Below are 27,771 nucleotides of genomic sequence, written 5' to 3' on the forward strand. Positions count from 1 at the left end.
AACTAAAACAGTTATGCCCCTTTAGTTCATCATTGTCAAAAACAAAATGAGACAGATTCTAAGAATATCAATTTAATTCAAGAACATGGGATATCTTCGGGATATCTTCGATGTCAGAAATGTTGTAAAAACAACTTAGATTAGGTTTGAAATTTACATGCTGATATTTCCCAGTCAAACAACATGCTACAAAGCTGTTTAATGAAACAACATGATTCAAAGTTGTTCAAAGAAACAAAATGCTACAAGCTGTGTAATGAAACAACATGATTCAAAGTTGTTCAATAAAACAACTTGCTTTAAAGTTGCTCAATGATCTATGCTTCAAAGTTTAAAACAACTGGCATCTTAGGACAAATATTCCTATAAGGTTTTTCACAATAATAATTTGACATTTTATATAAGTATAAGTAGAATCAATTGAAAACAGAACACATTTTTATAATCATAACTTATATAAAGTAGGAAGGGCTCCATGTTATTTTTTTTTATTATTTCATATAAATTAATAACAAGAAAAAACACTTTATATAAATAATCAAATAAAATAGGCTAGATATAAAATGTGGTTTATTGCTTCTATAGTCAATACTTGAACATTGACAAGAGTTGGGTATACTGAGGCAAGGTAAGCTTTTTACACAAGCAGAATATAATAACTTGTTAAGGCTATTTTTTGTCTATGAAACTTTCCATTGAATATTATTATTATTATTGTTATACAGTTTAACATATTAAAACAACAAATAAAAGGAAAATAACACTGGGCACTGCATTCTTTATAAATATAAAATGTCTTTATATAAAAATAAGATTTTTTTGTTAGTGATAGTTTGTACATACAACCCTTCCTGCGAATAACTTTTCTTTTATTGGATGGACTCGGATTTGCTTTGATTTTAATATGAATATTTATAATTTTTCTTGAAAAATGTCAAGTTTTGATAGATATCAAGATTAAATAAGGAAAAGGGCATTTTGTCAGAAAATTCACAATAATAAGAAATTCTAGATATTAATCTGATTGTGAGTGAAATTTCAGTCAAATGGCCGTTTCAGAAAAGGATTTTTAACTACAAGATATGAAAACTACAAAATATATAAAATTGTCTAAGAATGATATCAATATACAATGGAGGAAATATATACAGTATTTCGTAAACAAAGATGAAACTGAATTTAAAATGACTGTCTCATGATTTATTTAAATGAGATATATAAAGCCAGTCTTTTATTGCACAATTCTTTTCATTTTAAAACCAAATTTCTGAATTTTCTAAACAAATTTCCCGTGATTATTTCTGAGTTTCTCTGGTTCCAAAATTGTGATCATTGTGATCTAAATTTCATGGACAATTCAGAAATTTGGTTCAGATTTATTTCTTTTTATTTCATATATTTTTTGTTTCCTCCTTGGTCCATATTCCGCTCTGGAGATTTTCAGGGACAGGATTGGGCAAGGATTACTGGTATCTAATAATATTTTATTTAACTCTAAAGTCAAAAATAACAAAGAAATTTAAAAGTACTTAATTCATCTGTATTTTTTCTAAAAAAAATAATAACAATGCATGTTGTTTCCAGACTCTTTCATAACATCTTCAATATCACAGCACAAATAATTTCAGCAGTATAAAACAGTGTTAACTGCAGAGCTATTGCAGTAATTCACTTCTGCATGTAGTACAACATCTAAGGGAGACAACCAGAGCTGTTGGTTTAGCATTTTTACAGGAAATTTGGTGCAATTGTGTGACATCTTCCAAATTGGCTCATGAGTTTAATAACACCAAAATCTCAATCGGAAATGACTGGCAAATGCATCAAAAACAACAACCCTGAAGATTTCCCTTTATTTTTAACTGACTAGCTTCATGCCAACTATAACTTGAGACAAATAAAATGAATAGTCAGAAAGGTTTTGATTTGGGGTAAATATGGTGAAAGACTTAAAAACAGGGTTAAAACCATTCTCTCATTCTTCAAACTAATAACTAGCAACCACACTGGCTTCAGCAACAGTCAATCCACCTTTTAATGTTCTACGTACTGAAATAAAAAATACTCATTATTAAAACAAAGCACATCTACAGGTGCCCTCACATCATACTCATTATTAAAACAAAGCACATCTACAGGTGCCCTCACATCATAGCAAATACCAGTTACGTATGGTTGTAGTGGCCATAAGTTCTGAATGCATCTCACAGCTCAGTTGAATGAATGTTGCATTTGAAACTTATGACCCCTGTTCTTATTTGCAACCATTAGTAACTGGTGATCGCTATGGTGCTGAGGACCACTTAAGACAGAAAAAATCAAAATAATAATCTCAGTATATTTGGCAATAAACATTTTAAATTTTGATGACTACTTTGCAATGAAATTATTTTTATAAAGGCCTGAATTTAATTGTAATTTATACATGCTCTAGTGGTTTAGTTTTCACAATGGTCATGCCATCAACTTTCAAATTCATGCCTTTTGTCATAGTATACTGCTTACTATCCTTGAGATGGGTCAGCATACTAGTCAGAACTAATTGACATGCATTGATTTAGTCAAACATTGAGATAGTTATCTAATTATTTCTTGATATTCCAAGCTGATAGACATTGACTTTAGTTTCCTATTGCAGACTGACAATCTGATATCAGGAGAAGAACCCAAAGCCAGAGCAATGTTTCAGGTACCCAAAGCTCTGATACATCAACTAAATCATTAAATCTCTTTAGGCAGAATTTTCTTATGAATGCATCATGTGTTAGATTTCATTCTTAGATTTAATTCTTCAGAATTATCACTACTGATGCTGAATAAAAATGCAAATTTTGTCTACTTACTAAATCTACTCATTATTTTGAAATCTTAGTCACTTACTACTATAAACTATACTAAACTACTAATGCTCTTAAACTATCTAATTGATGAAATACTTGTGTATTTCTAAATAAGTTGAAATGAAACTCGACACTAACTAAGCCTACTCTGAAGACTCTGAAGGTGTTCTTTGTGCATTTAAAAAATTGAAAACTGGAATAGACTGTGTGGTGAAACCCAAGTTTTTTTTAAAGGAGATGATATTTTAGGTGCTTTTTTTAAAACAGGCATAGCTCTTGCATGTTACAAGCATGATTCCTATATGAACCTATTTCACTCTAGAAAACACAAAATGCTATTTGACATAATACAGGACGTAAAATCAAGACCTCCCCAAAATATTGTTTGGTAATATGGTGTATTATACGATTAGAAGGTATAATGTATACTGTTTATAAAGCATTAGTAAGGCCCATCAATTTCTTCAGATAGATCACAGTTAAAAATATACAATCCAAATCTTGTGCAATAAAAGTGGCCAAAAAGGGAAAATTTGGTGGTGTCGCGATTTGTTATTGGTGGCAGCGCTATATCATATGTGCCTGAGGAAAACGAGGGGACACAACTTTACTTGAATTAGTAATTGTTGCTGTGTATATAGCTCTATATTAAGTCAAATGCATTTTATGAGTCAATGTCTTGGTTTAATAAGATAATAAGAGACAATAGACAAGAAAGCAATGGTTAAAGATCAGCTTCTGAGACAGTTTATTATTTTAACACTGGCAACATTTATTTAAGCTGAACAGGGACAAATTTCTCATCTCATCCCATTTTCACAATGTCATACAAACTTCGTACTATTATCTCGATTGCAATAGCCACCATTCTTATATCACAGAAAGCAGCAATTTGATTGGATTGACTTATAACATTATGGCTTTCTGTCCAGGCCTCTGGATAGCTATATTCACTAGCATACAATCCAATCAAATTGCTTCATTTACAAATCATTTCTATGATGCAAGAATAGTGGCTATTACAGTCAAGGTATAAGTTTGAAGTTTGTAATATCTTGACATTGTGAAAATGATTGAACACATTCAGTGAGAAAACTCTAACCTGACTTAGATAAACTCTGTGACTGTAAGATAAGAGACAAAAGGGTAAGTCTAAATTTTTTTTTTGGAAAGGGATTGTAATGAGGTTTCCTAAATTTCTAATGTGTATATAGGACACTTTGCACCATTCCGATGGTGAATACCTCTTTACAATCTCTTTAAAGGGCATTATATATTTTTTTAATATTACAGCACTTTATGGAAATGTGTTTGTGTAACCCGAAATATCATTATAACATTAATATCTTTATAGACTCCTATAGTTGAAGTCATACAGCAGTGAGCATACCCTGATTCTAAAAACTTATGATTATTGGACACAATGCACCAGCGTGTGTATTTAAAAAAATATAGCCAATGGACATCCCTTGCTTCCTGAACTCTCTAATAAAGAAGACTTTGATATGAACATCTTGAACTCTCTATCAAAAAAAGGATATAATAGTTTAGAAAATAAGACTTATCAACATTGTGAACAAACTTGAGAAATGCTTACCACTAAATAATACTTATATTATTTTACAACAACTATTAGTTATAATATATATCTTCAATGAATGATACAGGCAAATGGTTTTCTTATAACATGAGATATGACTTTATTACTGTTGACACAAAGAACACCAATAAATGGGACTATTTTGGATTATTTCTTGTTTGTTGAAAATGATCTATAAATGATACCTGCTTAACATATTTCCTATATAGATTCAAGTATAACAACACATATTGTTAAAAATAAGATATGACTGACAAATATAACCAATTAAATATTGCTCTCATATGAACAAAAATGCAAATATAAATTTGAGCCGAATTTGAGAATTTAAGTAACTTTTTGATCACATAAATATTGAAATAAAAATAATATAAAAAATTTTCTTGGAAATGCGAAACATGTATCATTTCAGATCATTTCACTGGAACATAAGGATAATGCAACGGATCAAGTCAAACATATATAAATAACTTGTATTATCAAACAACATGATATGGCATGTCAATAAAATTACCTAATTTAATAATCACTATCCCAAAAAGCTGAAAAAATGGTCATAAATAAAAAATAAATGAAAAACATAAAAACCTGAAGATGTTAGTTAAAGTTTAAAAATTGTGCTCATGAATGGAAATTTTATTGTGATGTTTTAAGACCTGTTTTAAATTATTTTCCCACCCCAAACAACATCAAAATTTTTAAAATATGTTACCAAATTGTTAGCCCAAGAATATCATGACATAAAAAAAGAAAGGGAGGGGGAATCTAAAATGAAGGTATTTCATCATTCAGATAAGTCATACTTGGAGACTAACCACGGCAACCAGCAAAAATTAAAATTCAGGGCCAAGTTAAAAGGGGTAGGTTATTTTATTTTTTTGAAAATTTAATTTGGTTTTTGGTCAATTTATCCGTCACACAAGTTGTAAAAATATAAAAAGATTAAACTATAAAGGTCTTCACATCTAAATCTTACCAATCTAATTTCACCTGTCTTTTTGGACTAAAACATTTCGTAATTCATCTAAGTTTTCATGAAGCACATCCCCTGAGATAAGCACAAATTGATGATGATTTTATACAGGCATGAATAAAATGATAGAGAGACAGAATGAAAGAATAAATTAAATGAATGATTGTGCTTATTTGTGACAAATCTATCAAGGTGTGCTATAAATAGTAACTCAAAGCTACGTGAACTACTAAAATATGGAATAAATCTAATAAAACGAAAGTAGAACTGAAATATAAAGTAAATAAATTAGGCTAATGAGAAGAATGATTGATGTACTTACAGGATTTACGATTACTGCGAGATCGTCGTCTTTCTCTTGGTGCTCGACCTGTTTGACCAGTAGCTGTACGAACACAAGCTTCCAATAGTTCATCCTCACCAGTATCATACATCTCTGAATCAGTCGTTAAACTTGACTTAGAGGCACCCAAATTCTTGGCATCTGAAACAGAAAATGCAAACCTGAGTTCAAGAAACATTTTGGACACATTCTCTAATGTTCATCGTACCGCACAAAAAGTGTTAAATTATTGAAATGGTGCAAAATTACAGAGTATCCTTTAAAACATTATGTGAAATAGTCTGTATTCTCACCATGTTTTCTTCGTATTCTCTGACCAGGCAAACCTCTTTCATCACAACTAGCATAACCATTCTTTAATACTGCTTTTAATGCATCATCATTCTTACCGTCCTTTGATTTAGAGAAATTCTCAGTCTGTAAATAAAAGGTACATAATCAATCAACTTTTTGTTCAGTATATGATAGTATTTACCATATAACTTTCTAGCATAGAAAAAAAATCTTTAGTAGGCCTTGTAACAATCTAACCGTTTATCAAAACATGAAATCCATAACATGAATTTTCCAATTAATTGGTAATACATACCTCACTGATCATTTTACCCCTTGTCTTCTTTCGTTCTCTCTGATTAGCTTTCTTTAACTGTTGTTGTATGACTTTATCTCTAGTTGTACGATATTCTAGAGCAAATTCACTGATTATTTTACAGAATGAGTTAATTCTCTGTTCCCTAGCAGCATACACAGGTAACCCCATAAACAACAGTAGTTTGTGGTATCTGAAAATAATTCCAATAAAAAATAAGGATTCAATTCAGGAAGTGTTGTCGAATTGAGTAATATATCCTACTCTTCTGTACCCAATTGGGCCAATGAAACAGGCAACATCATGCAGTGTGCATTGAGGGGAAATTTGGCAGGACTGTGACATTAGCCAAATGTCAACATGAACAGCCTTAAGCACACAAGGGGTCGGTTAATTGTCACATCCTACAATCTTTATCCATGTCAGCCCAAGTTAGAGAGCCAACACGTCTAAATTACCCTAATTAATTTTAAAAAGTATTGTTATTTACCTATTAATGACCCGTTTATAAATGATTTGTAAAATCATGATTCTTTCAGCAGCATCAGCTAAAAACACTAACATTCTGTAATATAAAATTAAAAATTCATTATGTTCAATTATCCACTGAGTTATTAGAGTTGTAGAGTATAAGCTGTTGAAGAACAAAATATGGTGTCGATTTAAATATCTTCATAAAAAATCCAAAATAACAGATAACATCACATTGCATGATATTCTCCTTTCCAGTGGCATTTCTATGAATCAGAGAGGTCATAAATATGTCAAGAGGGCCTCACAGGTAATTCTTTTCATGTTTTAAAGGATAAGATATTTGAAAGTCCCCCCACTCCCCATTCTCTGTTCTTGGGTAGTCATGGCCTACACCACTGTTCCTCTCCTCAATATCTATAGTGAACAGCCTGCAAACTTATTTAAAGTGCAGATGGTTACATTTTTTTCCATCTTGAATTATCAATTTGGCAAAATTTAAACCAGTACTTACTTTCCCTTGAATTCTGAAGAAGCACCATCATGTTTTACAATAGCACGTAAATAATCCCATGATGCTTTACAATCTCTCTCCATTTTTGTTAATTTCACTTCCAATTCCTCCCAATCAACCTACAAATTAAGAAAATTTGATCAAACAAATGATTCAAAGTTAAAATCACGCCATTTAAAGAAAATAGCTAAGTAGTTGGAATTCAAGAATATTTAATTCATAATCTTGCTGAGCAAATTTAATGGCCTTTTTAAATATCTAACATAGACCTTTAATTTCAAAACCAAAACCAATCAAAAGAATTAAATTTCAATATATCAAATAAATAATACCAGCAGAGTGGCATCATGTAAAAATCTTTTTTATAAAAATCTACGTACCCTAGAACATCTGGTAATAGGACCAATCTCTGAGTATAAATCACTGGTTCCTGGAAATTGTTCTAATATCATAATACATAGATGATGTAATAATGAATGTTTATGAACTGTGTCTTTAACTTCTGGCACTTTGGTTAAGAATTCTAAACTGAAACCTCTAGCCTGAAAAACAAGTCAGAATAGTTAAGATGGGCACAAGCTATATCCATTTAGCACTGGTGTTAGAATGGAAAAGAATGTTTGGGTAATCAGGATCTAATCTTCATTGACCTAATTTTTTAAGCATAAGAACAGGTCTTTGAATTGCTGTTGGTACAAGATTGGTGACACATCCAGCAAAATGAACATAAGGGGCAAAACATTCACAGAGCAGATAAAGTATGATAATGTTTAAACATTAAAGAATGAACTGTGAAGAATATTATCTCTATAAACATACCTGACTTTGATTTAAAAAGTTACCAATACCAAGTAAAGCTGATACAATATATTTAAATGTTTTATTAACCAATAATTCTTCTATTCCTTTCTTTAAATCCATCAAAGGCTCTGATACTTCCTATAATAGAATATTTATTGGTATAGAATGAATAAGTTATACAGTGTCAAAGAAAAAGGAGGTATTTGCATGAATAGTCATTCTTGGACTAATTTTTATGAGTTACCTTGGGGCAAGCACGATTGATATCAAAAGAGATTAATGTACTCTCCTTTTTGCCCTGAAATATATATGGAATAATCTCTGTCATGCTGGACATGACTTGTTATTAAAGATGATCTGACTGGAAATCATAAGATAGGGTTTAGAAAGCCTCTTACCTGTTCTAACTGTTCATATTCAAGTTTAAATAACCAGAGACGAAGTCTAGCGTACAGTTCATTAATAGATGATAAGGTCAACAAGAACTGTTCAGCTGTACCAAGTGGTATATCTGGATTAGCTATCTGAGCATCTAATATTAACTGTTTCTCTTCTTCAGTTGGTAATAATTTACTCAAGATTTTCTGGAAAGGCAAAAATTTACATTTAATTGAAAACTAAGAGAGTATCAGTATTTTGATTGAAGACTTATTGATAAGTAGCTTTCATCTAGCACAAATCTGTCTTCATATAAGTAGATGCTCTTCTGCTAATTCGATGAAGTATTGGCCCAGAATCAAGAAAAAAAACTTAAGTCAAAGATTTGATTTATTTTCCTCATGCCTATCAAATGATAGCAGATCTGTAACCTTCAACACCTACTGAAGGAACATGATTGAAGTCACTGCAGCTTCCAAGAGTATGATAATCAATAATAAGTCACATAAAATATGTCAAATTCTCACCTCAATGCTCTCCTTATTCATGATAGAGTTATCCATTTTCAAGATGGCTGCCTTGATGGTTCTAGGAGGTGGTAATACTGTTAAACTGATGTTGATGGCGTTGGATCGTTTAGGATCTAAAACTGTGATTTCCTTTTTACCAGAAGTATCAACTTTCTACAAGGTAATAATAACATAATGATAATAAAACAAACATGCATTGGGAACTTTCAAACATAGAAACTTTTATAGACATGGAAAGATGTTGGGGCTCAGAATTCAATTCACCACTTTCCAGTTTCGTCACCTAGCAAATATCTAATAAATACAGTGTTTTATAATGTTATGGGCTTAAGGGCTCCATCGCTCACCATTTTTGCTTTTACACAAAGTTTAGCTAAATGGTACTCCACTAGAAAGTGGTGAATTCACTGCCATCCCAAATACCCTGTTGACATTTTTTTCTTTTCCATACAAACAAAGACACAAATAAACAATGAAATGAATAATGATCTTTTATAAATGAAGGGTAAAAATGCTGAAGACTATTTTGATTGGATCATTATCATTTGGTGTATGATATTTGTCTATTAGTGCTAGTAATTTGCATTATGACTAAAAATCCTTACAAGCAAGACAATTCTGTCGTCCAAAGTATAGCAAAGTATAGCAAAATCGAGAGTAAAAGTATGAAAATGATAAATGTCATAAAAACTATTTAGAGATATTGTCAATGGATTTCTTAACTTGTGGTAATACAATAATATAAAAGGTCATTGGTAGGTAATATGATATGGTGGGAAGGAGGTTAGAGAATGAAATAAGATTTAGATTAGATTAAATAGAAGCATACATGAAGAAGAATAAATAGAAGAAAAGAAAAGAATTCAGGAGATATTTCCAGGAGCTTTCCTGCATCTTATTTCATTAAGAAGAGGAAGGGCAAGAGAAAAAGAAGAGGAAAATGAGAAAGAAAAGAATAGAAGATATATGCAAACTTTCACACAATACCAAACATCAATCACACAGTGTACAAGGTACAGTTTTCATAATTTTGCAAAAGCAAGTCAATATCCTCACAAGAATCAGATTCTTATTTAAAGAAAAGCAACTAAAACTGTCCCTGAATCATCATCACTAAGCACTATATTATCACAATATAATCAAAACAAATCAATTGATATATTTACAACATGTATACTAATATATCTATAAATGCTAATAATGTATTCTCATATCTATTGCTATATACAATACATCAAAAGGGAAGTATACCTGAACATTTGAGACAAACAATTTTCCTAGTCTTTTTTATTTTATTATGGATGTTGAGATTTTCAGAAAATCTATAACATAGATGACACATACAGCCAAAGACATTTGATGTTTCACAGTTAAATTGAAAATTCCTAACAATTTTCTTATTACAGCTCAGTATTTAGTCAATAGATATAAGAATAGAGAGATATAGAGAGAGAAAGATTTGTTCTATAGAAGACTACAATATTCTAGATACGACCTATGCAAAGGTCATCTAAGCTACTGGTATCTACATCATATATATTTATATATAGGGAGAGAGAGTCAGTGAGTCATTCAGAGTCACTGGTATACAAACGTCAAAAGCTCTTACCGAGTCCTGTTTACAATAAAACATGCAGTTAGCAACACCAATCAATCACAGCAGCAAGTGTATGAAAAAGAAAATCAGAACTCAAATATAAACACAATATCTTCAGCCAATTTTCAAAATCAAAATAAACTTTACAAAAAAATTGAAAAGAAATAAATACATCGTCACAACACAATATCAATTCTGCAAAGATTTCACAATGCATTTTGAACGAAATTTGTGGATACTGTCAATTCATCAGAAGTGTGATATCAAAATGCAGTTTGTACATGGTCTTGATCTTGGCCTTGAAATACTTTTCTCCCATATTTGTGAAGGAATTATGCAATTTTTATACATTTCTGGTACTTCTGAAGACTATTTACATATGCAAGACCCAAATCAACCCCTGAAAAATGCTATCCTTTAATTTGATAAAGAAATACAACAGAAGGAGTCCTACCTTAGGTTTCATCTCTGTAGTTCTGGTTTCGAACAAATGCTCCAACTTTTCAACATCCAGTTTAAATGGTGCCAACTCTTTCCAGATGGTATCCATTTTAGAACCATTAATAGTGGGATCTCCAGGAACAGTCTTCCAATGAACTTTGATTGTTTTCTTATTTTTTGGTAGATTAGCCCCAGGGGGAGGTGGACCAGTTATTTGTGGAGTTGGAGATGGGCAACCAGGCGGTGGGGGAACTCCTAACCCGGGAGGTGGTGGGGGTGGGGGACCCATTCCAGGTGGAAGAGGTGGTGGAGGGGGCATTCCTCCCATTGGAGGCGGTGGTGGGGGCATTCCTCCAGGGGGTAGGGGAATACCTTCAATTTCCATCTTAGGGGGTTCGAACAGATCTTGATCATCTTCATCTTTCAAGTCAGTGAAATCCATATCTTTTAATTTCAGAGGTCTTTTTAACCGTCTGGCAATTCTCTCCCATTGCATATCACTCTCAGTCTTTTTCGGTTCTGGTACCTTTTGAACTAACGGTTCTGCTTGTTTTTGACCAGGAGCAGAATTTTTGTTTAACCCATCCTTAGCTTTTCCGATCAACCCAGTAGAGTCACCCCTGGGATGGCCAGTTTCTAACGGAATTTTCAATTCCTCACCTTTATTCGCGAACCGATTTTTCACATCAGACACTGTCCCTTCTTTATGTAAATTAAATCCTGGTTTTTTATTGGGCGGTACCTGACCGTTGAACTGTTCCTCGTGATTTCGTAATCGGTTATTATCAAATCGGTCATCTCGTGATTGATTAAATCGATTATTGTCCATCAGTTTACGATTATGACTGTCATTAATGGTGTTGTTACGAGAATCAAGAGAATTCTGATCAAAACTCTGATATCCAGACTCATTTAACTGATTCATTCCCATCTCTTGTTTATTAGGGTAATTAGTTCGCTGATCATCTGAAAGATATACAAATTATTTGTAATATTTCAATCATCAATAATGTTTTGATGAACAGGAGAAATGCAGATTAAATAAAAGTTCTATTAATCATCTATTTTCATATTTATAAATGGATGTCAAAACTTTCTTTAGGTTCTAAAAATATATTCTCTGTGAAGTAAACTGAACTCATATGATCAAGTATAAAAATGATTATCAAATTCATTTACATTAATTCATTTTTTAGTTTATCATGCAGAAAACAGCATACAATACATTTAAAAGATGCAATTGAACAAATATATCCTTTATCTATAAAACTCTTCTGTATAATATATACTGTGATTTAATTAAGAGCAACATGGTTCAGATCTAAATTAAAAAAAACCCAGCTCTTTTTGATATAAGTAGAGCTAAAAGTTTCCATGGAACACTCAAACAGTGCTTAACCATTGAAATTTAATATGCTATAAATATGTATGTGTCTGTAAGAAATCTTACCAAAAGTTTCAAGATCACTACTATGAGAACTAAGTGAACTTGGAATGACTGATGATGATTCTGGAGGGAAAGACCCACTGCTACTATTAGTACTGGTGGAGGATGTACTAGCTATAGACAACCGGTCACGTTCTACCGATAAACCTACAAATTGTTGCTGTTCTTTGATTAAATTTCGTTGGCGTTCACGTCTGTCTCTTCTAGTCACGTTAGAATCTGTTAATAAACATGCTTTACTTCAAATCATGCTGGTTAATTCAAAACAAATTCACACTCAAAAAGAAAGGGGAGGATAATATTATGTTTCTTTAGAACTTCATGTATTAGAAATCTATATTGAATTGTTCACATTACTATTCTTATTATATTGCATACAAATAGTTTGTGCACAATTATAAATTATCAAATAAATTTCAAAAACGGGTGAAGAATCGGGCTGAATGCATTAACACATGACTCAAGGATGTGATTATCTTCATTATCTTTGTAGTTCTACTGGCAGTCTCATTAATTCACAATTCATCACTTGTAACAGTGTAATTTACTAAGTCAAGGCAATTGGATAAATAGAGAAAGACATTAAAATTAGTTTACGTAGACTATCTACTGTTGAAACTGAACATGGTTTAGTCTATATTGTTATCATAGCAGAACGCACACAGCAAACCATTCAGAATTAGTTTGTTGAATCATAAAGCAACTTACATTGACCACCATTGAACTGTTCTGGTTGTTGCATATCGGCTGGTAAAGATCTTCTGTTGTTCCTAGTTCGAGGTGGAGGAAATTCTTCAACTTCATCTGCAGGAGGCATTCTGAAACTGTAGCAAATGAAGAAAGGGATTAGCTGTTGAACTGTTGACACATAACTAAGCTTTTGCTGTAAGCTTTTAGTACCCATACTTCATCTGACACACTGATACGGTTGAGAAGGCCTTTGTCAAAAGCATAACAGATAAACAATCTGAATTCCAATAACAACTGAACATTACTGCCTAAAGGATTAGAAATTCCCAGAAATATCTAAAAAAAACCAGAAAAAAAAAACAGAATCTCGCTTTTATTGAAATAAATCTCCATTACTTACTCTGAGTCTCTCATTCTTCTCTTCTTCAAAGCCTCTGCTGGATCATATGGACTCTCCTCTGTTGGAGGTAAGATTGGTGTGCTTAGAGATTTCGACATTTTCTGTTGGCCAGATCCAAGACTTCTTCGACTCTTTCTCTGTACATCATCACTTTTCATTCTTGGTACTTGTCTGAAAAAATATTTTCAAAATTCAAAGCAATTTATTAAGTCAAAAGATATTGAAGTTTCAGAATTCAAATATTATGCTCAAAGCATCATTTTGTATTTTGTTGTTGTAATTGGGCATTGCTCCGAATTATTCTTAAACTCTGAATATGTTGTCAAAATCAATTGCTACTGAAAGAGCGCAGTCCAAATCCCCAAAATAACATCAATATTTACCTGAGGTGTTCTGTTGGTCCAATTTTCTGACTTTCTCCATCCTCGCACTTCAAGGCAGACTGAAAAGGAATTAAAATACAAACTAGAGTGTCAAAGTCAATGCCATTTAATCCTTACATTATCAGTTGATCCTTTGGTAGTATAATAGTTAAGGAACAAATTTTTCATATATATTTTTCCTCACTTACATCATATAACTGGAACTGGGCAAGAAGATCTAAATCAGCTCCATTTTTAGTCATATGTTTCTGTGTTATTCTTTCCATACCCAATTCTTCTAGAGCATCCGCAATGTCATAGAAAGTATCTTGGTCAGGAACAGCACCTAGAACCTGATTGATGAAGAAGAAATAAACCAAGTTTTTAATAAGTATTAACAGTTCAAACATAATCCATGAAATCTAATATAAGTCATACTTTTCTGAAGACAAGAAGTATTGAATATCTGATAATATTGGTCAAATAGATTAAAAAGTGTAGTTTTAACATATTCCACGAAAAATATAAAAAAAAACAAATTTTTACCTTATTGACAAGAGTCATGGCATAAACCAACAATTCCGAATCACTTCCATCTTTTTCATCCAAAATATTGATAATATTAATCCATGGACGACCTCCTGTGAATGACAAGAAAATGTAGAAATAAGAAGCCTGACAAATATCATGGAGATATATACAATTTAGCATGACCTCTTATTCCTCAATTAAAAATTAATCAAAACTGAAAAACATCATTAAGAGAAAATCATTTCACAGAAATAACATAGTTTTCAAAAGAGTCAAGTAAAATTTTTGGGCTTTTTTGTCTAACATGGGTTAGTATCAGAAATCAACATTTGAACATGACATAAAGTAACATGATTTGTAACCTACCTCTTTTACAATCTACAGCAGCTATAGCTTTTAATAACTGAGTAGTGTTAGATTCTGTATATTCTACAAACACTAGTAATAACTTTAATGCTGTTTTAATAACTAGCCGACCCTAAAACACAAAAATACACAAATTATCGCTTCATTATGCTACTTGAATACTTTTCTACTTTAAGTTTAAATATGGTTTTGTCGGCTGCTAGTTGGACACATTGCATAACAATATATTTCTGTCTTAATCTTTAATTCTTTCATTTTCTAATACTTTCATACATAATTTTGTGGTGACTTACCTTTGCAGCCAAAAGTGAATATAACCACTGTATGGTAGCATTGTGTCTGATGACCCCTTCCATTCCATCAATGTACAGCATAACCTGTCCCAAGGCTGAAAAACATAGGAATTATAGTTTTTTTCAGGAAAAGTCCTTTGTCTTAAATATTAAACTTCCATCTTTCCAGCTGTCTATATTTGAAACATTACTTAAGAGCTCTTGTGTGTAGCTCTTTCATTCGTAACACAGGTATGTAACAAGGTGAGCTACTTACACCATATCTTTTCATCTAAATAATCAATGATACCTGCCTTTGTGATTTATAACTACGGTTTGATTTCAATACCTCAGAGGGACAATAAGCATCGATGAGGGCTTTACCTGAAGCAATAGTTAGGGCTGGTCTTTTACCAAGAATTTTCAGTGTTTTGCTATGTAACAAAAAGGCCACGACCATTAAATTCAAAACACAACGACTTACCTCGAAGTATATAATTTTGATAGCCTTGTTCAGCATCTGCCCCAACTTTAATAAGACAATCCAAACCATCATTATTTACAAACTCATGAACTAAATCTTTATCCTCCTGTAAATTGGATAACAGAAATATTTTCATTAAACTGTTATCATGCATCCTATCAATGTTAGTTGAAAAAATGACTTCTTTAACTATACTACTGGGCAGCTGATAAGTTCTTCAACTGATAGTTCTTCAGTATGTCTTTTCCTATCAGGTCTTGCTGAACAGATCAATCCTCCAACTAACTACCGAGCTGAATTTGATGTTCTTCAACTGTCAGCTCTTCAGAAAGCTTTTCCAGTCTGGATTACAGAGTGCCTCTCATTACAACGCACGACTCTTCAGAATGGAGATTGATAAGATCAAAACAACTATCCTTAGTTTGTGAAGTCCATGCGAAAGAGACATCATTGAGTGTGAAAGGAAACCCTACATTTCCTTAGTTTCTCAATATAACAATCTCCCACTCAAATCTTACTCAATGAACTTATTGTACGATTCATCTATCAAAGGTTAGGTTATTTCCCTTACCTGAAAGATCTGTTTTAATGAAAACAAGGCTCTTCTTAAATCTCTTCCACTTGAATTTAATAATTTCTCTGAAAAAGACAAAGATTGATAAGATTATTCACTTTCTAAGCAAAAATTGACAATGTGTGCAAAATTCATTAGCTTAAAATTTATTGTTTTTGTTGACCTGTTTTAAGGAAAATGTTGGTATTTTCTGGATGCAATGAGATTCCACACAGCGGTCACTGATAGTGGCAAAATGTTCTAAATAACTATTGTCAACTATTGTAGACAACCTATTTCCAATTAAAATTTGTATTGAAACCTTTAATTTTTCAACTGGTCAAAGCAAAATAAATTTACTGCCTTAAATTCAATCAAAGTCAAAATTAATTGCCAAGAAAATATTAATATCATCAAAGACAATGATAAAAGTGTTAAAGTAATTATTTGATAATGTTCTAGTCTTCTTATTACATTAAACAAATTGGTCAGGTCTTTCTTAGTGATTATAAGTCAATAAACCTTATTAAGCCTATCATATTAGCTTTATTATTAGATACAAGGTAATTATGGATATGGGGTTAAGCAGGGGTCATATTTACCACCTATTGTATTCATTATAATCACCAATGATATAACATACTGATATATAGTAATTGAGTAAGATAGATATACAATATCCAAATGATCAAGTTATTTATAGTTTAAATTAATATCCTTCACACTTGTAATTCAATGACCTCGAATTCAATATTTAAATCTTTAAAATTCAAATTGATTGTCTTTATATATATATCTTTTTTAACCTTTAAAATTTAAAATTCTTCAATGTCCTTTTATGTGATACATATCTTTTTAAATCTTTAAAATTCTAACTTGTATGTCAATGTCCTTGAATATCCATACATTGAGGGTATCTATATAAAACTCCAAAATTTTAAATATTCAAAGGTGACTTAATTTATGCAACAAGTAGCTATTGTGTCTCATTTTCATTTCACAAAAAAGTGAGGATCAGAGTTTCAAATATCCTGAAAATGTGCGTGTAAAAAAATAACGTAGACCAAAATATGTAAAGTATGACACGCTCGACAAATTGATTTTGATGGAATGCACCTAAACATGCAACGTATGTCATTTAAAAAAACAATCAACATAGTGCAACACATGGAAATTAATGAAATTCTTTGAACACAAGTCATTTATCAGTAATCAATATGATTGATTGAAACAATAACTTGAGAAATGTAATCTAGTTGGGCTGTTTGAAATGGTTCATTTTACAAAGAATCAAAATTGCAAGTTTGGATCTTTAATTTTCAATATTGCAACAATATGGATAATTAACTACCAGTTTAACTATTAGTATAAACAATAACTGGTAATAACTGTCCTGTGTGATTTCTTGAATTTTTCATCTTTCAAATTGGGAAACGGCTGCAACTCTTAGTTGATATGAATAAATTTAATATCTAAACATATCAAATTAGGACAGGAGACATCATAATTTATTCACCACAATTATATCTTCATCTCAAATGTCATAGTCTGCACTCATGACATATACAAAGACTCAATTTCATGAAGGTCACATTGAAACTGAGCTAGAAAATGTGTCAGTTTGATTTTCTCATTTGAACAATTTACCACTGGATTTAACTTGATAGTTTTTGGAATTTTTCTTCTTTTTACCAATTTTACCACTTGTGAGACAAATTTATCAACTTGGTTCGAATGTTACAATTTGATTAAGATGTAGTTTTTGCGTCAATAGAAAAGAGTTTATTGCACTTGACTTTTCACCTATAGTACAATCTTCTCCTTTCCGTTATTTTACTTTGATTCTACTAGTGTAAGTGTTAAGAGAAAGAGTTATTTAAGAGTGTAATAACTGGAGATGATATTGACACAGGTGGTTCATATAATCATACAATGAATATTAAAGGCATCCACCCATGTAGAATCCATCCAAATTCTAAATAACATATCACAATTTATTGGCAAGTGTTTTACTTAAGTGCTTATACATAAACTGTAATTGCCTTTAAATGTAATTGATCATATCTACAGTAACATATTTTGTCATTTGAAATATTTCTATTGGCCAGCTTCTGGTTAAGTGGAACAATACCTTTAAGTATTTAATATTATATATATGGCCTTTAAATGTCAGAAATATAACTGTTCAATAGCTCACAAAGTTATAATAGACCTAATGGATAAATTTGACAAATTTTGTTGGTCAGTTTTTAGACCTCTGAATTTCAATTTCGTTGAAATAGTTATGTATCAATATTAGTCTGCAATATACATCTTATTATATAAGACAGTACAATATTTGTCTCCTAGCACCAGAATGGAAGCCATTAAGTTCACATCATTAAATTAAATATGTTTTGAAAATGTATATTGAGCTATGTGACAATTATTCGGAACATTTTCAGAAGGCCAAATCTTTGTTTGGAGACTGGGTGTGATAAAGGACATCATTCAACATGCTTTCATTATAGATCTATATGTAGAAACTAGCAGGCAAATTTATTGTAACAAAGGATACAAGTTTATATCTAGAGCTTTGACATTTTAACTCAAATCACTGAATTAAAGGGATGCTACCGCTTATAATTAGCATTAAATGTAATTCCTCATACTTGGTCAATGAGAGTATATATCCAACTATAACTATAGAATCTAAATAATAAACGAGGGAAGCACCCTTTAAATTACTCTCTCTAAATGTAAAGATCAAAGCTACTTGGTATGTAAGATATTATAATGCTAAGATTATAAAAATAATATGTGCTAATACATGTCAAGCCAGGTAAGTTATAAATCACCTATAACCTTAGGTTATAAGTTATAACTGACACAGATTTTAATCAACTTATAATGTAACTATCCATATAATCTATATATAAGGCATGCGCTCTCTTTATATAGCCCTCGGTAAAAACCAATAACCATTTTCTTAATGCTGACATAAGGCTTATAAAATATGCTAATTTCATGCAATTATTAGAGATACTTATTTAAATGTGCACACTAGCCATGTCTGACTGGAGATAAAAAATCGGACCCTGATTAGCAAAAACTGTCCCTTTTCTGTAAATTCTTCACCCTTCAAAAACACCTGATATCACTATGACATAAGTTTCCAAAATTTTAGTAATCTGCAAATTGTACATATGCATTACTATCTTTATTCTATTTGAAAATTACTACTATGAAGTATTTTCATTACAAAAAACTCTACCAGTGGAGTTTCAAGTATTTATATTCCCAACTTCCTAATTTGGAAATTTTGTTGAAAAAGCAGAAGATACTAAGGTAACATCACTTTAACTTTTGAGATGAAAGTGTTTCAATATGGGGTATATTCAAACAGGTTTTGTGAGTTTTCTATACAATCAATGTTATCTTAATGTAGAGTGAAAAGACGTGATTTTAAGTTGAAGATTCAATGTCAATACTTGGGACAAGAATACAGAGGGTAGAATTTGTTTAGAGATTATTTTCCACCATTATTGATACACCTTATTGTTCCCATACCTCTTTAATATTGTCATCTACCAAATACTTCTCAATATTTGTTACAAGCAGTCACTTGACTTCTAATTTTGTGGCAAGAAAATTGTGATGTATCCAGTAAAAAAAAGGTATTGCAGTTGAACACAGAGGATGTGCTGGTCAGTTTTCATGTCTATCTTTAAGGAACTGTAATCATATTTTCTTATCTTTGTATGTGTATCAAATACATAAATAGAGTCCAATTTCCACTAATCTAATTTTAAACTCGAATTCTGAGGATTTGGAATTAAAAAATTAATAGCGAGATCATGATCACACTATCACAAATGACAATGAAGCCAAATGGAAATGTTGTGATAATAACATCATAGTTGGTCTACTTTTTTATGAAAGTCACAGACGCTCAGTCGTCAAACGGGTTATTGAATGGTGCAATAGGTAGCTTGAAGTGAATCAAATACTCAAAGCGACATTGTTATAAATACATTCTTTATGAAAACGGAAGGTTTCAAAAGTTTGTTGCAATACAATGTAGTACAAGTATGACATGAGAAGACACCAAAAATAACATTATATATAACAAGTAGAGGTTATAAAGTGTCAAAAATATCATGACATCTTCAATCAAATAAATTTAAATGATAAAGTTGAAGGGTGACAATGACAATAAGTGAAATCTTGAACCTACCTATTATAGCATGAACTCTCACTGTCAACTGTGTTCTTAAAATAAGAGTATTCTTTCTCCTGAAAAAAATAATATCAAAACCTTTATTATTCAGACAATAATAATTATAAAGAATTATCTAAGAGCTTAGGGGGGGCGAGGAGGAGGGGTTGGTCTTTCTTATCAAAATCTGAGCAAAAAAGCAATCTAGGCATTTCGTTTCCGTTAATTCAAATTGATTTCATTGATTTGATTTCAAATTCAATTCTATTGACCAATCAGATGATAATATTTAAAAAAAAAAAGTCTTCTGTTTATATAATTAAGAGCAGAATAAGCAAATTGTAAAATGACGATCTCTGTGCATTTAAAATTGAATGTTCAAAATCCTAAAACGCCTATTAGTTGCTTGATAAACTCTGTTCACATGACATTGTATTAGGTACAGTATGTAATTAGTGTAGTGAGATTAGTTCAAGTAAAAACTTGGATACAAATTTCAAACTTGTTGACACCTTCAAGGTCATTGTGACTTCTACACGAATCCTCTATTAAATGTTGTTAGAAAATGAAACTAAGGAAATTCAATCAAACTTATTCAAATAAGATAAATTATGTATTTAACGATTAGCAACAGACTGTCAATCAATAATTTTTTATTTGAATATGCAAATGTCTTTATACTGTCTTTATCTATTGTTATATATCAAGGTGCACTCAAACCATTGCGATCACCAGTTGTATATGGTTGCAAAAAAGAATAGCAGTTATAAGATTTGAATGCAACTCTCATGCAACTGAGTTGTGTGTTGCGTTTGGAATTAATGACCACTTTCATTAATTGCAACTGGTAATCGCTATAGTATGAAGGCAATTTTAGGTAATATATATTGTGTTGTTTTTTAAAAATGAAATAAAATTTCTCTTCCTTCCCAACTAATACAAACAAATTATTATTACCTGTAGTACATGGTTCTGATAAGAATATAAAGTCTAAATGTATAATACAACCTACATTATTTTTATAGCATCAAAAGGGGAATTTATTACAGCTTAAAAACTTTACTTCAGGTTTCATGATGTCATGAATCCCATTTAAAACAGGGAATTTTCATCATAGATTACATTTTATACTGCAAAGTTCTTAAAGGGACAAGTGCCCCATTTTGGGGGGTTGATTTGAGTGTTGAATTTATGTAAATACTACTAATATTACTGATTGACTTAATTATAAAATTCCCGGTTAAAGTTTTATGCAACGTTTCGACATGTTTCCCCCGTCGTCCTCAGGCACATGTTTGTGCACATGCACAGTGATTGTTGTTCCATAAAGCTGTGTCTATATATCGTACTCACAATTGCTAAATGCCATTCAAAGACTTTATAAAATTCCCGTTTCTGAGACTAGAGTATGATTGGTCAAAATCGTGGCGCACGTCCCTTTAATAAAGTCTCAAGTCTCAACAAATAAAAAAACAACATACCAAAAACCACAGACAATTTAGAGTCATACCCTTGAATTTATATCTATCCTATTGTATGATTCTATTTTTAAACCATTATGCAAACGTCAAGAATTTTTTCTTTCTTTTTACAAATCTTGTCTAATAAGTTTATTATGAAGTTTCTATTAGTTATACATTATGTCATGTAGAAAGAATGTCAACTATTTTAAACAGTTATTAAAAAATATCACTAATACGTATATGTCTATTCAATACTGAATAGTGACATGTGAAAATTTGAATATTACAAAATATGTAAAGGAGTCCTTTCATTATAATTTATCAAAAGAAATTGCTTTTTTCGCCAATAAAAATTTATTGCATATTCATAAGACATAGAATGACATACACCTTGATTTGATGTTTGACCTATACTTCTATAGAAGGAGTACTGTCATGGCCAGTCATCATTGCTACCATGCCAGACAATCCTGGTACAAAGGGTTATAACAATATCCCTGGTTACTGCTTCTGTTATCATTTTTATTAGTACGTATGTAGAGTAGAGTAGAATTTTAAGAAAATTGGTTGGTATTTGTGATAAAGATCCCATCACCTTACATTGATAAACTAACATCAGTAAATCATAACTGAGCTTTCTTTTCAGGTCGACTGATTTTTTTGATAAAAATTGTGATGATTGGATGACCAGTTTTACGATAAAAAATAATCAGGTTTCAAATTTGTTCATGTTAAAGTATGATTCATTGCCCTTCATTTTTGTATGTATGTAACATATATATAAATTCACATCAGAGCATAATGCAATCATAAGAGATGTGTGAGCATTATAAAATAATGAGACACCCTCCATCAAAACACCACATTGCACAAGATAAAGCAATGCAGTAATGAAGTATTGCAGCCCAGAGCAGTGCCATGTTGAAGACATAAGAAATGATGCTACTTGCTGTAAAGTGTTTGCTGAAGTCTTTGAGACCTTTAGAGAATCAGCAATTTAGAATTGCTTGCAAAATTATCATATATTCATTATAATTTACATATTTCAACTTCTTAAACCTCTAAACTCTGATTTAACTAAAATATAATGTTTAGTATAGCACTTATAAGTTGGTAATTTAATATTTAAAACCTGTTTGTATAAATATGTGGTTTTTGAACTTGAAGATAAAGATAAAATTGAGCTAAACCATACAACTCTTCACCTTAGGAGGTTATCTTCTAAATACATCAGGAAATACATTCATCTTATATACTCTAAATATATACCAACTTAACATGTAGTTGATTTTAATTTATAAATGAGATTTGATTCAAATTACAAATTCGTTATGACATTATTAGTTTATAAAATTAATATTTATAATGCCTAATAAACATATATATATACTTTTCATAAACGTGTATTAGTTATTACTTCATTATGAAAAGATATAAAATTGATCTTTATAAACGTGTATTACTTATTACTTCATTATGAAAAGATATAAAATTGATCTTTATAAACGTGTATTAGTTATTACTTCATTATGAAAAGATATAAAATTGATCTTTATAAACGTGTATTAGTTATTACTTCATTATGAAAAGATATAAAATTGATCTTTATAAACGTGTATTAGTTATTACTTCATTTTGAAAAGATATAAAATTGATCTTTATAAACGTGTATTACTTATTACTTCATTATGAAAAGATATAAAATTGATATTTATATGAAATGATACAGTTTATAAATAAAACTTTATAATATGCCTGATATATATTCAATTAATAGTATACTTTTTATGTATCAGTTTTTAAGTAACTACTTAATTATGTAAGATATAGTTTTAAAATACATCTTAACATGCCTAATAATTACTAATATACATTTCCCTAGTAACACTCTTAATATACACCAAGTTAAATATAAAGTTTATAATTATGAATGATATCAATTTAATTTACATTAGAGTTTTTATTTATAGAGTTAATTATTTATAAATTATGTTGATTTAATAAACATCATAGTTTATATTTACTGGTTATACATTCAATATATTGTACAACTTAATCTGTATTACATAATCAACATAACAAAAATGTCATTTAAGCAGAAAAACAGTTTGAAGTATAAAAACTTCAATTTGTATTTTATTGCCCTTTTTTAAATTCCCTAAATCTTTTGTTCATTTGGAGAACACCTATGCCTAATAATCTTCAAAAGAAGCTCTTTATAAAATAGCCATTAGAAGAGAGATAGACCTGTGTGCAGGGGCTTAACATTTGCCAAGACAGCAGAATTAACAGCCCTGCGCTCAAATATGGATTTACAAATTTTTGGCGCTAAAACCAACTGCTAAGAAGGATTGGTATTTTAGGTCCTTTCATAGAATCAATTCAAGTTTGGTTAGTGAGTCAATCATTTGCATAAGTATTGACAATAGTCACATTGACATTCTGAAATCAAAACACACACATTACTTTTAACAAAATAGGGCTACCAACAATATCAAAACCTTTTTATGTCCCATACAGTCATAAAATTGTATTAAAAGATAAAAGACCACTTGATCTTCTGAATAACAAAAAAAAAATCATATTTTATTGCCAATTTTCTTGACCCTAATGTCAATTCTTTTTCTGAGTCAATGATAAGGAATTTAATTCATAATATGGTTCACATTTACATAAAAAAAAACAGACAAGGAAAGTTAACTAGTTATGATGTACACAACTATTTTTGACATAATCATGTCATTATTGTATTTGAGCAAATATATTAATGCATATCCTGGACGATTCAAATATCAACGCGACCAGTCTATGTCCTTTTTAGGTATCCCCTGATGGTTCCTCACAATATATCTTAATACCCCAAGCCCTTAAGGTATCTTTTTGAGTCTGAAGATGAAGACCGTATGAATGCAAGACAGTATTGCAGGTAAATGAAGTGGCCCTATACAAAATTAATAATTATCTAATTCAATTGTCTATTCAGAAGGTGTAGGCTATGTAATTTGTAGATCGTATATAGAATGTTCTGGCAGTATAGTTAATCAATACAACCATTGTTATATTGAGTTCTACAGAAAATTACCAACTGTTTCTAAACTTTTCAGTTAGTATACAGTTTTAATGACCTATTTATTTATCTGTTTCTCTTTCAAAATCAATAAAGTTGAAATGAAATAAGTAAAAACAACCTTTAAATGCACAGGTATTTTTAAACCATTTAGGCTACATAATCATTTATAGTATTCATTAACACATAAAATACTAATTTATCAAGTTTTTTTGCACTGTTTCACACTAATTTAATAATTTAATAGTTTACCAACTTTTTTTTCAACCCGACAGCCTATAGAATGCACAAGTATCTTTAAATCCTAATGGCTACAGTAGTAATCATATACAGTATTTATTTATATATAAAATACTAATTTATCAAGTTTTTTACACGGTTTAACATTAATCTACATGATTTTACAGGTTTATCATTTAAAGGTTTTTAACCCTACAGTTTTTAGTGGAATAGCTCAGTTGATAACAAGTTAGATTGTCTTCTGATATGCAATTATGTGCTGTGAGTATGAATCCTCCTCAAGGTGAGACAAATTCTGATGCTAGAGAAATCTAACTATGTTGCCTCAACAATCTTCAGGACATACTTTTAATGTTATTTTGAGTTTTTATTGGTATACTGTTTTATTGATATCACTAGTAATATACTGATTGAAACAATCTCAAGTGTTGACTGATATACTATTGTCTTATGTTATAAACCTACTACTATAGTAGTTATCAAATATTAACTATATCTTTACAATGGTCAGAGAGACAATGGTCTTCATTAAACATTGGCTAATTATTGATTATTGACCACCTTACAAGTGTTAATTTAACAGGTGAAGTTGAATGAGGTTGTTTTTTTCATGTGGGGTGGGGTCGGGGAGGGGTCATCCCCTTTTTTTGGTGTAAAGAAAATTTGGTGCCATTGGACAATATATATATACATGTACAAATGGATCCATTTCCAGGAGCTTTGCCTATATATTCCACATCTTAACACAATTTAAAAAAAAATGTTGTCAATCCAGCCACAAGAATTCACAAATGACCCTATGAAATCTCGAGGATGGACCAACTGATGACCAATAGGTACCTTATACTTCATGATTCATGGCCAAACCCTGTATCCTACTGGACATCACTTTAATGATGAGACAAAGAGAAACTTACTCTGCTTGGAAACCTTCGAGATCCTCAGCCTGTTCATCTATACTCGATTCTAAATCCAAATATGTTCCGAATTCACCTTGTGCAGCTCCACTGTGATAGCGATAAATTTGTAAGGCACAATCCTCTAGCTAAAAAATATAACAATGAAGTTCAGAGCGAAATGGAAGTGTAATAAGTATAATACAAAAATTCAACATAAATTTAACAGTCTGACTTTGAAAATTGTCTTACAGAGACTGAGAAGTAGTGGTGATTCTTAAAAAAGGGAGAGATCTGTAAAAGTCTCTCCTATGAGACCCCCCCCCCCCCCCCTTACACCTTTTTATAGAACCCACATTATAAAGACAAATTCAAGATGACCCAAGAACATCTAATGAAACACATCAATTACCATATAGAAATTGAAAATCTAAATAATGTTATGAAAGGAGATAAAGCTGAGATTTCCTGGATATGTTATTAAAGCATCAAGATCTATTATTAAAAGTATTCTATGTCTTGTATAAACAAGAAACAAGTGTGGTATATTGGTAATAACGGCCCAGATAACAGGGCCATATCAATATTACACAGACAGTTGATATATGACTCTTAAATACATAGATACATAATTATCAATATCAAAATATCGATAATAAACACACAAGACAATACGTGAATATTCTAAGGACACCGAAGTGATCAAAATGATCGGAAAATGTCAAAAACAAACAAAACCACTCACCTGGTGTGGAGCTTTCAATAATTTATGTGCTCCAGCTACTTGGTTGATTAAAAGCTGGGCCGTTAAAAAGGTATAACATGGCGGTCTAGTCGGTTCAGGAAAATTAGTATTAGAAAATGGATCCCTATCATCTAAATATTGTATTCGGCAGGTAAAAGTCGCCATATTTCTGTCATCGCTACTTGCGTCTACAACCTTTCACCTGAACACTGCGCATGAGTCAACGTGTGTTTGGCTTTGATGTTAGTCGGCGGAATGTAGTCAAGTCAAATCATATATTCCTTTATAAATACGATTCCTAGATTAAATTACTTAAACTCGTTAAACTTATCAGAGTCTGACACTTAACACTTCCAGAAAACGCTGATAAAATATAAAGATCACAAGAAAAAGGTGCACCTCGTCAGAGTTGAATTAGGCCATGTTTACACTTGACTGACGGTATGACTAAACGGAAGGATATTGACAAATGTCAGTGGGCGTGGCTTATTGATACGATTCTGTAAAGATTATGAAAATGTCTTATTATAATATTGTATATGGATACAGGTATTTATAATAATGATAATCAATATCAATATAAACAAACGCATACCTTGATTTCATGATGTCTACCTGAGGCGGTGTCCCTTTTATCTTCTATTTATTTGGCTTTCAAACGTCAAAATCTTTTGAGGAATTAAAAGTTTGGGCGACTTTCAAATTTTGCCTCAACAATTCTCACAAATATTTGGCTATAAAATTCAAAGTCCACATTGAAATACGAGGAGAGGGTTTTTAAATGTCAAAAGTCTTCGTCCACAGTTGTAGTTGTAGGCCTATTGTTGTATAATTTCTTGGTAAAGTATTAATGAAATATTGTGTGTACCAAGGGCAATATTTTGCTCAAAGAAGAATGAATGAATGGAATCTGCACCTAATGAGCTAATAAAGACGGTGATCAAATGAGAACGGTACCGATTAACAATTGGGAGCCATAA

At 31.0% G+C, this 27,771-nt stretch overlaps 1 protein-coding gene across 1 annotated transcript; it reads right to left on the reverse strand.

Annotated features, from left to right (window-relative positions):
- Window positions 1-1,987: 1,987 nt before the first annotated feature.
- On the reverse strand, window positions 1,988-26,956 carry LOTGIDRAFT_213852 (hypothetical protein; the record flags this gene model as incomplete). Its single annotated transcript, XM_009052680.1, has 24 exons — window positions 1,988-2,049; window positions 5,736-5,897; window positions 6,050-6,173; window positions 6,346-6,538; window positions 6,836-6,910; window positions 7,331-7,449; window positions 7,711-7,872; window positions 8,150-8,269; window positions 8,530-8,715; window positions 9,037-9,192; window positions 11,091-12,035; window positions 12,664-12,763; window positions 13,229-13,316; window positions 13,667-13,764; window positions 13,998-14,056; window positions 14,186-14,329; window positions 14,523-14,617; window positions 14,874-14,985; window positions 15,167-15,261; window positions 15,630-15,735; window positions 16,201-16,268; window positions 20,399-20,457; window positions 26,068-26,195; window positions 26,792-26,956. The coding sequence occupies 24 exons, from the start codon at window positions 26,954-26,956 to the stop codon at window positions 1,988-1,990; spliced, it is 3,621 nt and encodes a 1,206-aa protein (XP_009050928.1).
- Between the last annotated feature and the right edge of the window lie 815 nt (window positions 26,957-27,771).

The sequence above is a fragment of the Lottia gigantea genome (assembly GCF_000327385.1).
Source record: "Lottia gigantea unplaced genomic scaffold LOTGIsca_19, whole genome shotgun sequence".
NCBI lineage: Eukaryota > Metazoa > Mollusca > Gastropoda > Lottiidae > Lottia > Lottia gigantea.